Raw genomic sequence first — 12944 nt, 5'->3', positions numbered from 1 at the left:
CGGCACTTCGTAAAATGGGGCCAGAAGTGCTACGAACTGCCTGAACCCTGGCCGCTCAACTAGGGAGAAGGGCTGGCTATCCAGAGCAAGCATCTCCCCAGTGCTCTGGGTGATCTCACTCACCTTGGGAAACATGCCCCCCCTTTCTGTCCACCTTGCCCCCACTGGTCCAGGGTGACCTGCCTCTGCTGTGGGGTAAGGGGGCTTTGGAGCAAGCGGGGGGGACTTCCCTTTTGGCACACTCGCACTGGTGCCAGGTTGAGCAGTAGGAAGAAGGGCAAGGGGGTGCTGCCTCCTCAGATGCAGCAGCACAGCCATGGTGGAGAAGTGCCTCATGTCCTTGCCATAGCTTGTGTGCCTTCAGCGGTGCTGGCAGACAGCAAACCTGGGATCATCTGTCACCTCAAAGTGACCCCACTCTACACTACTCCCCCGCTTCTGGGTTGAGGGCGAGGATCCTGCCTTCTCCCCTTTCTCAGCAGGCTGAGGCTGAAAAGCAGGAGGAGCTGCCTTAGCTGAGCTACTTGCGTCCACAACCTCAGCCTCCTCCAGGGTTCTGCTTTCCAGAGGAGACCTGGGTCTAGGGGAAACGTGAGGGGTGTGGAGCACTCACTCCGATTCCCCCTCAGTCCCCAGAATTGCCTTAGTCAGAGCGCTCAGCATCCCTGGTTCAAGCTCCAGCTCCTTCTCTGGCAGTGGGAGGCTCATACTGAGAGCTGAAATTGGGGTGGAAGAGGCAGTGATTCCACTGCTGATGCCCACTTCTGGACTGAGCGGAGGTGGTGCAGATGCAGGGATGCCAGGTGCAGACACTGCTCCCACCGCCTGGCTTCCACGGGCAGCGCCGATGTCACGGCTGTTGGGGAACAGAATGCATCTGTGTTTGTGATGGGGGGAGCTTGCAGCGCTAGCTCTCCCCCTAGCCCCTCTTCCTCCCCTGCCAGAAGACCTGGCACCTGCCTTTCCAGCACGCTTCATATTGATCTTTCCTGTGCTGCAAAAGGTCTGTGTGTGCATGTGAATCTTTCTGTATATCTGTCTGTCTTGTTCTGCTGTAAACATACCTACCCACTTCTTCATAATAAGAAAGAGGAGCACGTAAGTCTCAGTCTAAGCATACCTCTCTGACACAGTTGCTGACAGGGAATGAGCTGCAAAAAGAGGCTTTTATGCTGTTTCTAGTCCCACCCCACAGATGATACCACTGGAAAGGTAGCCAGAGAGAAATCCTTTTCACTGGCTACCTACAGACATCAGTCTTCCTCTCCACTCCCCCTCTCTCCCCCCCCCTCCATCCCTCCCCTGCTCCCCACTCCCCGCCTTCTAATTGTGCCTCAAGATGGCCGAAGCAGGTCTGAAGCATCCAAAGTGGATCCGAAGTGCTTCAGATGCTCCAACCCGCTTTGGATATCATTGCTGAGACCCTGCTTCAATCTGGATGGGCCGCTTCAGATGCTGAAGTGTCTGAAGCGGCTCCGGATCCGAAGCAGGATCTGAAGACTCACACAGCCCTAATGCCCGCACAGTTTTACATGCAGTTGTGGGGGCACCCATTGTTTCAAAAGGTTTGTTCTCAAGTAGATTTGGGGAGTTTGCTACTTCAAATCACCTCCTATAGGAACCCAGGAAAGAGGTGCCATGACAACAGGCACCACATTTGTAAGATTTGCATGTTGTGCCCAAACTGAAAACATGGTACCAAGGTTCCAAAGTCTCTGAGGTAACTTAAGCATTAAACCTACTATCATAGTTTGCTCAAGACATATGTTTGGCTTATAGAACAGATCCTGTGCCTGAAGATTGTATGTTGTATTAGTCCCTCTGTTGAACAGTTTATTAAGTCACTTGTCTAGCTGGCTATAAATGTGTGTCCCCTTGCAGTAAAAAACCCTGTGGTATGTTCACCTGAAAAATTAACTAAATCCAAGAGCCAGGGGATCATGGACAAGAACAAGCTGTGGCAGCACAGACTGGCTAGGAGAGGAGGAAGCAGTGTTACAGGCTGATGGTAAAGTAGCAATTTGCATGAGACTCAAGATACAAGCAAGCAAGTTCTAGGTTTTGGTTTCCATGTTAACAGCCACACTAGTGTTGCTTTAAAAATCTTTTTAGTCAATCTATTCCCTGAAAGGACCAACACCAACAGCAGAGTGCTTTAGTGGTTCACAAGAATAAAACAATACTGCTTTAAAAGAACTGTATGGCCTCAGTGACCAGGATGAAATTGCCGGCAGTGTGAAGGGCAGTTTGGCACCTGATTCACTGACTTTCATGGAAACTGAACGTGTCAAAACTGTGCTCCTTAGAATGCAGGCCCTTAGCTGAACGTGCTGGTATCTGTCAAACCACCTGTTTTCAGACAATGGCTAGGCTTTGTGAATCCAGCAGAGCACGTATACACAGGGGATTGGATTTTGTGCAACAGGTCAGGGAGTAAGGAAGATCTGCTGACTCTCAACAGCTAGGCAATACAGGGGACACAGAAGCTTTAAGTAGTTTAACCTTTTGCAGCCCAGTGCATTGTATCATTTTCTCTCAGCTAGGGAAAGTAGTCTATTCTTTTGAAAAAAGTCTCTTTAAAGAAGCAGACAGACAGCTCTTCTTAGCTATTGTCAGGTTTATTTGGAAATGACACTGTGTTTATATCACTCGTTTCTTCATAACTATGACTACAGCAACCAGAATGGAGAGACCAACCGCACACAGCATTACCGCAGCACCAGGAATCCAGAGGTGTGCTGCTGAAGAGAAAATAAATGGTTGTGTTCTTTAATCTTCCTGGCAGACCTTATGCACATTAGTAGAACATCTCCCATCTCAGTGAATGTTGGGAGGGTGGGGTCACCTCCTCTGATATGAAAGAGCCATATTATCTACTAAACATCACGAGTGAGCAAGATACATCTAGGCAGTGAAGACACACCCAGATTGTCATATCTGTGTACTTCAGGGCTATGGTTTAATCAGTTCCTTGCTCCTAACATTCATTAAAGAGCTAGCCCTTAGCACTCCCTTTCCAGAATCAGTACCTACTTTGCTCTTGATTCACCATCCACCTTTTCCTGATCTTCCAAGCAAATCAGTGATACAGCACAGACAAGCTGGCTGAGGAGAAGGCAGGTTTAGAGAGTGGGATGAGGCTCTCATTACCCATTCTACAGCTTGTAATTATGACCCTGTGCAGATTACAGTCTAAGAGCATAGAGATGTTAGCACCTGAAAGACTCTGAATTTCCACATTATGGGGTACCGAACACAGCGGCCTCATTCAACAACAAAGCATAACCTATAGAGGAAGTGTCACTGCCCTTGCTCCACTTTGTGCTGCTCCCATCCTAGCCAGGAAGGGATATACATACCCCAAACATCCTGTTGTTCTCTACTAGAGTCAACGTCCTGTGCTCCAGAGAGTGGAGAGGCCAGAAGATGGATGGGTCCATAAGAGACAATCTTCCTGTAGTCATCCTCAAGAGACCTTTTCCTCTTGAACTTCCTAGGACATTCCTATGAACAAAATAGAGATGAGCAAGCAAAGATATGGCGATGAGGATATGTTTGCACTTTCTTCTTTCTCGTACACAGGAGAAATATCCCATCCTCTTGATTATGAGCTCGGCTTTCCTTCTTACTAAATGAATATTGTGCCCAACTTGTCATTTACAGTGACATCACAATGAAAAGCCTGCAATTCCAAGTTTATATAAAACACTATAAGCTACATAGAGGTTAGCAGCTTGTTTCTTCAGCATTCAGGCAAACTGAAAAGCTACATGTAGATAGCTGTCATTAAAAGAAAGGCTTAAGTAAAAGGTCTTCCTCCATAGGTTAGTATTTGGATTGCAAAGAGGCAAGAAGAGGGCCTCCATAACTGAGCAACTGTCCCTTAAGAGGAAGCAGTCTGGCTGTGTTCTTCCTTTATGAAAAAACTAGTCAGAGCCAGGTGGCTGGCTGGGGAGAAACATGATAAAGGACACCATTTTTAAAGGGTTTGGTCTCCTACTGCACATCCATGAGTCTTGTGTGATAAAAGCCTTCATGTGGCTAGCTACCCAAGTGACAGTCATAAAGAGGAAGGCTAGTCTGAAAATAAGTGAAATCAGGGCTCTTGTATCTTTACTTTATTTTTTTAATGCAAGCCAGCTCTTATGGAATGTTCTTCATTCAGCTGAGTTAATTGAACTAAATGTTGTGTGGAAGCAAAGCTCTCTAACTCCAACAAGCAAGATCAAAGGAAGAAGGTTTCTTGGCAGGTTAGGTCACTCCTGATGGCAAGGAAGCCTTACCCTGACGCAGGGCTCAGGGCCATCAGGATGACACAGCTGAACTTGGCAGTGCAGGAACACCTGAGAGTAGTTGGTAAACTTGAACAGCAGGAAGCTGAACTTTGCCATGGTGCTATTTCCAATAGCACTGATGTACGTTACTGTCTCATCATGTGGACATCTGGAACAGGGGGAAGCCAAAGGGTTGAGTCAGCCTAGGCCTTTCTGCAGTATGAGATGTAGGTCCCCGCCACCCCACCATGTTCTGTCATTGGAAAAGACTTTGTATACGAGAAGCCTTGCTTTCCACAGAACAGGTCAAATGGAGATGCCAGACACAGGTAGAAATGGGTAGACTTTTTTCAGCATTTAGCAAAATGAAAGATTTTTCTCATCAAACATTTTCATTTAATCTCCAATCTTTTCCCTCTCTTCTCCCACACATTATTTTCCTCCTATTCCTCCCCTTTCCCCCACTGGAATAGTTGGGGGAAATGAGAAAAAGAAACTTGCATTCTTTTTTCCTCTGGAAAAAGAAACTCTTGAATTAGAGTCTCCTTCAAATTTAAATCTCTTTGTTTGAAGGTTTTCAAGAAAAGTATGAATAAGTATCTGTCTGGGATGGTTTAGGAAAATAGTCTGAAAATTAATGAGATCAGGGCCCTTGTATCTATAATTTAAAGATACAGGTATCTTTAATGATGAGCATCAGTTTAGGGAGATCACCCTTGAAGTCCTTTCCAACACTGATTCTATGATTTTGATCAGCCATAATCTTTGAGTTTGATTTTCTTGGTGGAACACTGCAAAGTGCTGACTTACCTTTGCTGTACTGATGTACTATCAGCAGAAGGATCTAAAGACACATGTTCTTCATAGCAACAATTGCTTGTGATTATATAACTACCACTTATGGGGTAGGCAGCTTTTCTACCTTGTTATCAGCATTACTAAATCCCTCTCCTGCCTGTATCTGGAGGAAGACAGGAGCAGTCTGCCCCTTATTCCACCTTACAGCAGCAAGGAAAGATGTTCTCCCTCCAAAGATGGGTTAGGGTTAGGACACATGGGTTTTCTTATGCTCCCTTTGGCATGAGAAAGCTGGAGCCCTGCCACTCTTACCCCTTCCAGATAAGCTGGTGCCGCACTTCCTGGTTGGGGTCTGCAGTTGGGGTGGTCCAACAGTCCTTAATGCTCAGGAGGAAGTATCGCAGCAAGTTCTGCCCTACCAGCTGCAGCAGGACATAGAGGGTCTCCGTTACTGGGAGGACAGCAGGCTGATGCTGGTAGGGCTCCATGTAAGAGGAGGTCTTGTATAGGTTCATGGTGACATTGAACTTCCCTTCTTTGACAATGAACTGCACCTGCCTAGGAGAAAATCAGGAAGACCAGGCCTCGAGTTAGAAGAAGGCAAGACGGAAGCAGCACCAGACATCACCAGCCACTCATAACAAATGCTAGTGGAAAGTCCCAGTACCTCCCATGTGGAAACCTTTTGCTGGCACCCATTGCCAATCTTTAGTGACAGCCATGCACAATGAGATAGGCCTCTAATCTGGAGTATCTGGGCAGCATGAGGACAAAAGAGAAAGAGGGTTCATGGACATTGCCGTTCCCATTAAGGTTGGCCTGCTGGCCTATTTGTACAGTACCCAAGAGATCTCTCCTCACACACACCTCAAGAGGTGTTAGTTGGGAGTGTTTTCCTGAGCCCTCTAGCTCACTTGTGAACTGCAAGACAGCTTGTTTGCATTAAATGGGTAGGAGGAAAGGTTGGTCTCCAATGTCCATGTTCTTATTAATGCATCTCCTGAAAAGTGAGACCCTCACTTCCCTTCAACATGTTCACCTAAACTATAGGCCAGCTTCAAACAAGATGGACACCTTGCACTCGCCTACCTACAAGTTTCTGTGGTTTCACTTCACCCAGTGTGAAGAAGGCAAGTCTGCCTCCGGCCCACTTGGGTCTGCAATCCAAGTTGGTCATTTGGCTCACTCTGAGAGAAGTGAGGGGAAAGGGCTTTGACATGATGCAGCTCTCAAAGCTTGCCCCATTCATCTCCAGATCTCTATTTCATTCAGGGGACTAATTCTCACAGCTTTTTTAAATACAAGAGACCCCTATTTCAGAGGCCAAAGCAGACATCACCCCTATTGACTACTGATGGAATTTTGGATAACTGGGATCAGATCTTCTATGTACAATTTTGACAGTGCAATATAGGCAGAGGGTAGAAACTACACAATGATGACCATGCTGCACCACTGGCCCAAGGGCAGAAAGAAAGCCGACACATCAAGCGAAAAGAGAGTGCAAGCAACTCACGTGTCAATGGCAGTGAGGGAGAAGGGAAGCCCAACAACCTGCTCATAGGCATAGACACAGGTGAAGTTCAACCTCAGAATGACACTCCTGGAGATCACACTCTGGACTTCCCTGTCTGACTCTATCACATTGGAGTAAGATACATGTGATGTGTTTTGCTGGAATGGGAGAGAAACGGTCTTCAAATCACATCCTTCATGTCAGACATGTGCTTGACTTTGTACTTGTCATGGCTTACCTGCTCCTGCCTGTAGCAAGGAGGTCAGAGGCCTCTGTTAGATACTGCTATTGATCAGTTTCCCAAACTGGGGTATACAATGAACTGCTAGAGGGCAAGTGAGAAGAAGGAAAGAGAAATCAGAGGAGGGAAACGGAGGAAAAGGAAGAGAAAGGAAAAATCAAGAACAATTCTACACTATCATTTGGGTTGCAGGAGAGGATATGATGTGGTTGCAGCAATGTAAAGTGTTGCTCTGTATTATTCATAACACAGAATCATAGGGCTATACAGCACTATCAAACTAAAACATGGGGCATGACACCCCTGCCCCCCAAAATTAGGGAATCATGGTAATAGACTTTCAATAGGAAAATGCATTGTATGTTCCAAGGCTCTGCTGTAGCAGACATGGTTCAGCATATAGCAGTGAAACAGAGATTTGTGCTGCACAGAGACATTAAGCTAAACCACACCTCATAGGTGTCCTATGGGACAAGAACTAGGACTTTATACTCTGGAAAGGAACTTCTGTCTCTTGATTAGTGAAGCTTTCCATTAGCTGGCAACAATCCAATCCAATTCTGAGGCTAAAGCCCCAAGAGATGGTGTTGTAGTACTACTATCTCATGGATCATTGGGAGCTTTTAGTTAGGAAACAGAGAATGAAGAGCACCATGCTCTGTTGGACAAGCCAAGCACTGTGACCCCTGAAGCAATTCAGCAACAGTAGAGAAAGAACCACTGACCATCCTACATGTTTTACATTGGCCAGCTTTTCAGCACTCTATTTATTTATTTAAAGCTAGGACCTTTTGATACCAATGCTCTTCAGAAATAAAATAAGATATGCCCACTTGTCTATCACCTTGGTATTGTGTCTAGAAATGGCTTCCTGTTCTTCCAGCTTCTAATCAGAAGTATCCATAGATGGACTCTTACCTGAATTACTGACCCACATACAGTATGGTTCTTGCCAGTGAGAGTGGCTGCAAAGAAGGTCGCTCCCCCTTCCTCTTTTTCTGACACCTTGCAAGTGCTGTTCTTCAAGTGGACAAGTGCCAAGGGGATTCTTAATAAGCTAAATGCTTCCTTCCTCACCATCATCTTCATGTGATCTTCCTCACATGTCAGCTTCAGGACCACATCTGGGGAAAAAGTGATCTGGAATAGCAATAAGGATGAGGCCTGAAGGCGCCCTCGGGTCACCTGTGGTATGACCCAGCACAACTGCATGCAGTACATCATTTTGACAGTGACTAGAACTGCCAGTAGGGATTTGCCCCCCTCAATTGACAAGATCATGGAGGATCCACTGCTGCCTCCAAGCTGAAAGACATGACTTTTAAGTTTAGAACCACAGAACCACAGGTCCTGAACTTAAGTCATCATGGCTAAAATGTCCATAGAGACGTTACACCATATACCATCATCCTGGGAAGCTGAAAGGGACTCTTCTGGCTAAACAGCAAACAGCAATTTTGGTCACCTTTTTCTGGAAGCTCTTGATTTGGCTATGCTGAAATCTCTTATAAGTAACTAAGGGAAAAGCAGGTTCTCTCAGCCAGAGGTTCTTAAGTTTCCTCCTATTGTAAAGTCTTTGTGTTATGGACTCTTATGGATATCTTCTCACAGACTCCCCATTCTACATCAACACAGTGTTCATTTTATCATAGTGGCAGGGGGATAGGCTTAAGTTGACAAAGGGCAATTGCCCTTTTTTAATACAGTGACAGTGAGTGAAGCTGCTTAGTTAAGAAAAAAGGAGGAGGGGGTGTCTGCAGCAGTAATCTCTTCTCTCAAATGCAGCTCTTCATGTTTATTAACATCGGATCTCTATTTATCCTCCTGCAACATTGTCACCCTCTGATCATGGCTGAGTTAGTCCAGAAATCTGAAAAAAGACAAAGCAGCTGAGCTAGTGCCAGTAACTTTGCTCATTTTGCCCAACTTTTTTGGCTCCAAAAGGCCTTGAAGTGGGTTACAACCAGCAAGATTCATTCTAAATAGATTGAAGAATACTGAACTCTCCCAGAAGCACCTCCAGCATGTCCTTAGAAGAGATGGGCTTTCTGTGGGTCACAGATCAGCATAAGAAATGTTGTCATAGGGCCAAAGTGGGCTTCTGGGGTATTAATGCTGCTGTAGCAAGAGATGGCTTAGAGATCCACCCTTGTTTCCCCTCTCCAGGATTGGCAGACACCCACATTTTCTTGTGGAAAGGAAGAAATTAGTTTCTCTCATTTACTGTAGAAGGCAATTATTTTATTACAAGCACAGCTGTCACATGAAGCCTTCACCACCATTGGAAAAGATACCAGCATCATATCAAATACCTGCCCCATAACACTCTAAGTAGCTGCTCCTACTTCAGCAAGTCCTTTTATCATAGCAGTTGATGGAGACATGTAATGGAATGTAAAGGACTGACAAAAGCTTACTCACAAAAGCGTATGCATCGCGGATTCAATTAGTCTATATGGTGCCTCTCTACCCTGCCTTCAGACTTTGGTTCAGTGCCTGTGAGTAGGCTGAAGCAGAGCCCAGTGTCACACCCACCCTCCGGTCTATCTCCCTAGGCCTACCTTGACAGAATGGCCCAGTGAAGCCAGGCTTGCAGATGCAGGGTGATTTCTCCTCAACTCTCTGACATTCTCCCTGGTGTTTACATGGATTGGGCCAGCAAACATGTGGACTTCTTTTGGGACGAAGGACAGCTCCCATTCTGCCATGTGGCTTCTTCAGATCAGCTACATCAGAGGGAACATGCATGTGCTTAAAAGAAGAATGACTACTTGTAATAGTGGAGCAAGCTCCAGTCAACTCATGCCCAGGTCTGAGTAAAGGCTCTGCTCAGCAGGGGGTGGGACATTTATTTAAAGCAAAAACAGAGTCTCTCTTATTTGAAGTCACCATTTAGATTCCCAAACAATCTTTATGTCAATGACTGACCTCTCCCGAGGCACCAGAAATTAAAGATACAGTCACACTTGAGCACCCACCAAGAAAGCCTCCATCTTCCGTTGTTTGAGCTGAAACCCTCAACATCTAATCTCAATTACATTCATGTTGCATGTTGCATGGACCAGTGTAGAGCTCAATGCACTAACTCTAGTACTGGGAACTATCCAGCTGAGCTAGCATGGTGCTCCTATGAGTTAACTTGCTTTGCTCAGAGACAGGGTGAATGTGATGATTTTACAGCCTCTGAAGAACTGTCACCGCTGGCTTGGCAGGTAGTAGGCTTCCTACTGCCAGAAGAAGAGAATGATTTCACTGTGCTCCCAAAGCTTTAGTGTAACAGTTGCATTTGTGTGTGTGTTTTCCTCCTGTTTCCTCCCTTCCTGAAATCCTTCCTTTCAAATTAGGATTTCACCCTCCTTTTTCACATTTTATCTGGATTTGTCCCTCAAGATGTCATTTAAAGAAACTCACTATGGTAGCTCTCACTGCCAGCCAGCCAGAGAACAGAGATCAGCATCCAGAGCATCACAGTCGCTCCCTGAAAAAACAAGCAGGTTCCAGTTTGTTTGGATTTCTAGCATGCTCATCAGTTATCTGTGGAGATGCTGATAGTCAGTTATAAAGAATCCTCTCATAGCATGATAAGATGACATACTTAACCTGTCTAGAAGGCAGAAAGCACACTTTCCTTTACAATTATGGTTCTCCACTTTTTTCACTACCCCTCATTGGTCCCAAGGTATCTCTCAGAAAATGGCAGCTCTTAGCTTTCACTCCTTTTAAAATTATTATTATGGGAAAATAATAGAGCAATTCTTCTGCTGCAAAGAACTCGCAAAGCTCACAGCAGGTTGGAATGGTTTTGCCACTATAGATTCCTATTTGAAATCTCTGGGTTTATTTTTTGAACCATGTGTAAGTGTTTGCACATCTAACAGTGCTAATATTTTGTGGGACTCCACAGCACTACTGAAAGGATCTTACGGCACCCCAGGGTGTTGTGGCACCCTGGTTAAGAATCACTGCTTTCACATTAATTCACAGGCAACTGGTAGGAGGTACACAGGGGTGCACATGCACCCCCGATGGGGCCAGTGCCGCCCTCCCCCCCCGATGGCTGACACTGACACTGTCGGCTGTGCTGGTGCCCCCCTGACAGGGCCACCACCATCGGCGGCTTCTGCAAGTGCCCCCCCAGATTCAGGAGGCACCAGTCACTCAGGAGTTAATTCATTCAACATATGCAGCTATTTTTGCCTTGCATGCTTAGCTTACCCAGATTTTGGAAGAAACATTTTACTCTAGCAAACAATGTCATTAACTCCCCATGTGGTCTCCCCATCACCCAGCTGTATTTTTGTACATTTCATATGTTATTTCTTCTACTTCTAATGCTGTTTATTCCATTTGAAGGCCACCAAGTCAATGCCTACCCTCCAGGCATGATCAGCAAAACCTCATTCCCATCACCCATCCTACTGAAGACAAAGTGCAGGAACAAATTTTGTTTTACAGAAAAGCACTTTAGAGCGTAGCCAACCAGCCATTCCACTGACTCAGGGCTTGAAAGATCAGGAAACAGATAAAAATAAACGCAGATGACAAGGGACTGACCTCTTCCCCTTAGACCTCAGCCTCTGATCAAAATCACACAACAAAGTCTTCAGTAAACACTCACAAGAGAGGAAGGAAAGGGTTGTTCCTCCACACAGGGTCCACTTTTATCTTTTAATGAAATGTAAGTAAGTTTCAGTTACAAGGTGATCTTTTTCCTCCTACAATTCCTTCCACAGGTCTAAGGCAAGAGGGATTGCATAACAAAAGCTATGAACATGGTTTAAATTTATGTCACAAAGCAATAAAGTACAAGGCTACTTTCTTCTCTTCAAAGCTTATGCTTGCTCCCAGCAATCAAGCCAGACACCAGGGGTAGTTCCTTGCTTGAAGAGTTCGATGGCTTGGCACACAAGAGCGCTGTAAATCTGAATCCTGTATTTGAGATCTTATTCCACATTAGCATGAGCTCCTGGAGAGGGCATCAGATGGATTCTCCATTGCCCTATGCTTCGTGCAGTCATTTACATGAGAACAAAAACCTCCTGTTCTCATTTGGCAGCACTTGTACACTCTGATCTAAACTTTTTCTAGCACCTACAGTAGACTTTGGGTAAGTCACTTATTTCTGTGTCTCACTTCCCCATCTAGGAAGTAAGGGGTGTTAATATCCAGGCTTCACTTTATGAAGCCCTGCACTTTGCTCTGTATCAGGCACTACAATAGATAAATGGATGGAGCACTGTATAGATACACTACAATTATTAGTGCATTACTCTTATAGATCTGAATTAGACCAGTCTTGATAGAGGCTAACAGAAGAAGTAGAAACCAACTGCATTCCTTGAACCTGATTCCCCACTGCTGGTTACGTTATGAAAGCACTGATATCAGTGCCAGGCACCTGTGAAACACTACTGTTCTAGCTCTTTGCATACACCTTACCTAGGTGTAAAAAACTAGAAAAGGAGTAAAACAGTGGGGAATCAGGACCCTTTATATGAAGGGAGACCAGGATTTAGGAAATCCTGCCAATTGCTTTAATGACGAAAGAGAAAGACAGAGTTGTCTTCTTGGAAGCTACAACCTAGGAAGAAAAATCCACCACTTCAGCAATAATAATACAGAGATATTAATGTAATTAGCTTTCAATTTACTCACCATTCTCAGGATATTATAACCTCACTTGCATACAACTGCCCACTTTTCTGTTTCCCTTCACCCAGCTGGGCTCTTTATATCATCTTTCAAGAGCTGATCCTTCCCCATCCCCCCCTCAAACTTCCCCAGTGATTGCATCAATCCTTTAATTGTGGAAATGGAGGAAGTACTCATCAAGAGTACCCATGAACATCTTTCCTTCTAGCTCTCTTGTCAAGGACCCTGACATAACGCAGAGAGAAGTTAATGAAGAGAAATCTTTGCACTCTCCCCTTCATGATTCTTTTTTGTTTGTTTTGGTAAGACAGATAGATCCCAGTAGCAAGACTAGGAAGAGACAACATTGGCATGGACTGGTTTCAAATAACTCTACTACCAATGCAAATATATGCAAAGTTTGACTATATACATACTTCTACTCTGAATGGTTTTTGGTGGCTTGTAAAATATAAAACAAAGC

General features: G+C 45.1%; 1 protein-coding gene across 2 annotated transcripts; it reads right to left on the bottom strand.

Moving 5' to 3' along the window:
* Window positions 1–2602: 2602 nt before the first annotated feature.
* On the bottom strand, window positions 2603–10271 carry LOC109310403 (uromodulin-like). Of its 2 annotated transcripts, none has more exons than XM_019535501.1 (8): window positions 10241–10271; window positions 9391–9555; window positions 7748–7969; window positions 6589–6746; window positions 5385–5630; window positions 4284–4443; window positions 3360–3504; window positions 2603–2741 (listed from the first exon to the last, which is right to left on the bottom strand). In XM_019535501.1, the coding sequence occupies exons 2-8, from the start codon at window positions 9535–9537 to the stop codon at window positions 2641–2643; spliced, it is 1179 nt and encodes a 392-aa protein (XP_019391046.1). In that variant the 5' UTR covers window positions 9538–9555; window positions 10241–10271; the 3' UTR covers window positions 2603–2640. The 2 variants fall into 2 exon arrangements, with proteins under 2 accessions (XP_019391046.1, XP_019391047.1); XM_019535502.1 differs by having other exon boundaries at window positions 2603–2738.
* Between the last annotated feature and the right edge of the window lie 2673 nt (window positions 10272–12944).

The sequence above is a fragment of the Crocodylus porosus genome, unplaced genomic scaffold (assembly GCF_001723895.1).
Source record: "Crocodylus porosus isolate Cpor-Errol unplaced genomic scaffold, CroPor_comp1, whole genome shotgun sequence".
Taxonomy (NCBI): Eukaryota; Metazoa; Chordata; order Crocodylia; family Crocodylidae; genus Crocodylus; species Crocodylus porosus.
The sequence above is the reverse complement of the archived record's forward strand: the minus strand, read 5'-3'. Positions and strand labels throughout refer to the sequence as shown.

Coding starts and splice junctions, on each gene's coding strand:
- LOC109310403 (XM_019535501.1), bottom strand. CDS start 9,537: ATGGCAGAATGGGAGCTGTCCTTCGTCCCAAAAGAAGTCCACATGTTT. Junction 7,970..9,390: donor CACTGGGCCATTCTGTCAAG/GTAGGCCTAGGG, acceptor TTGCTATTCCAG/ATCACTTTTTCCCCAGATGT. Junction 2,742..3,359: donor AGAACAACAGGATGTTTGGG/GTATGTATATCC, acceptor TTTTCTCTTCAG/CAGCACACCTCTGGATTCCT.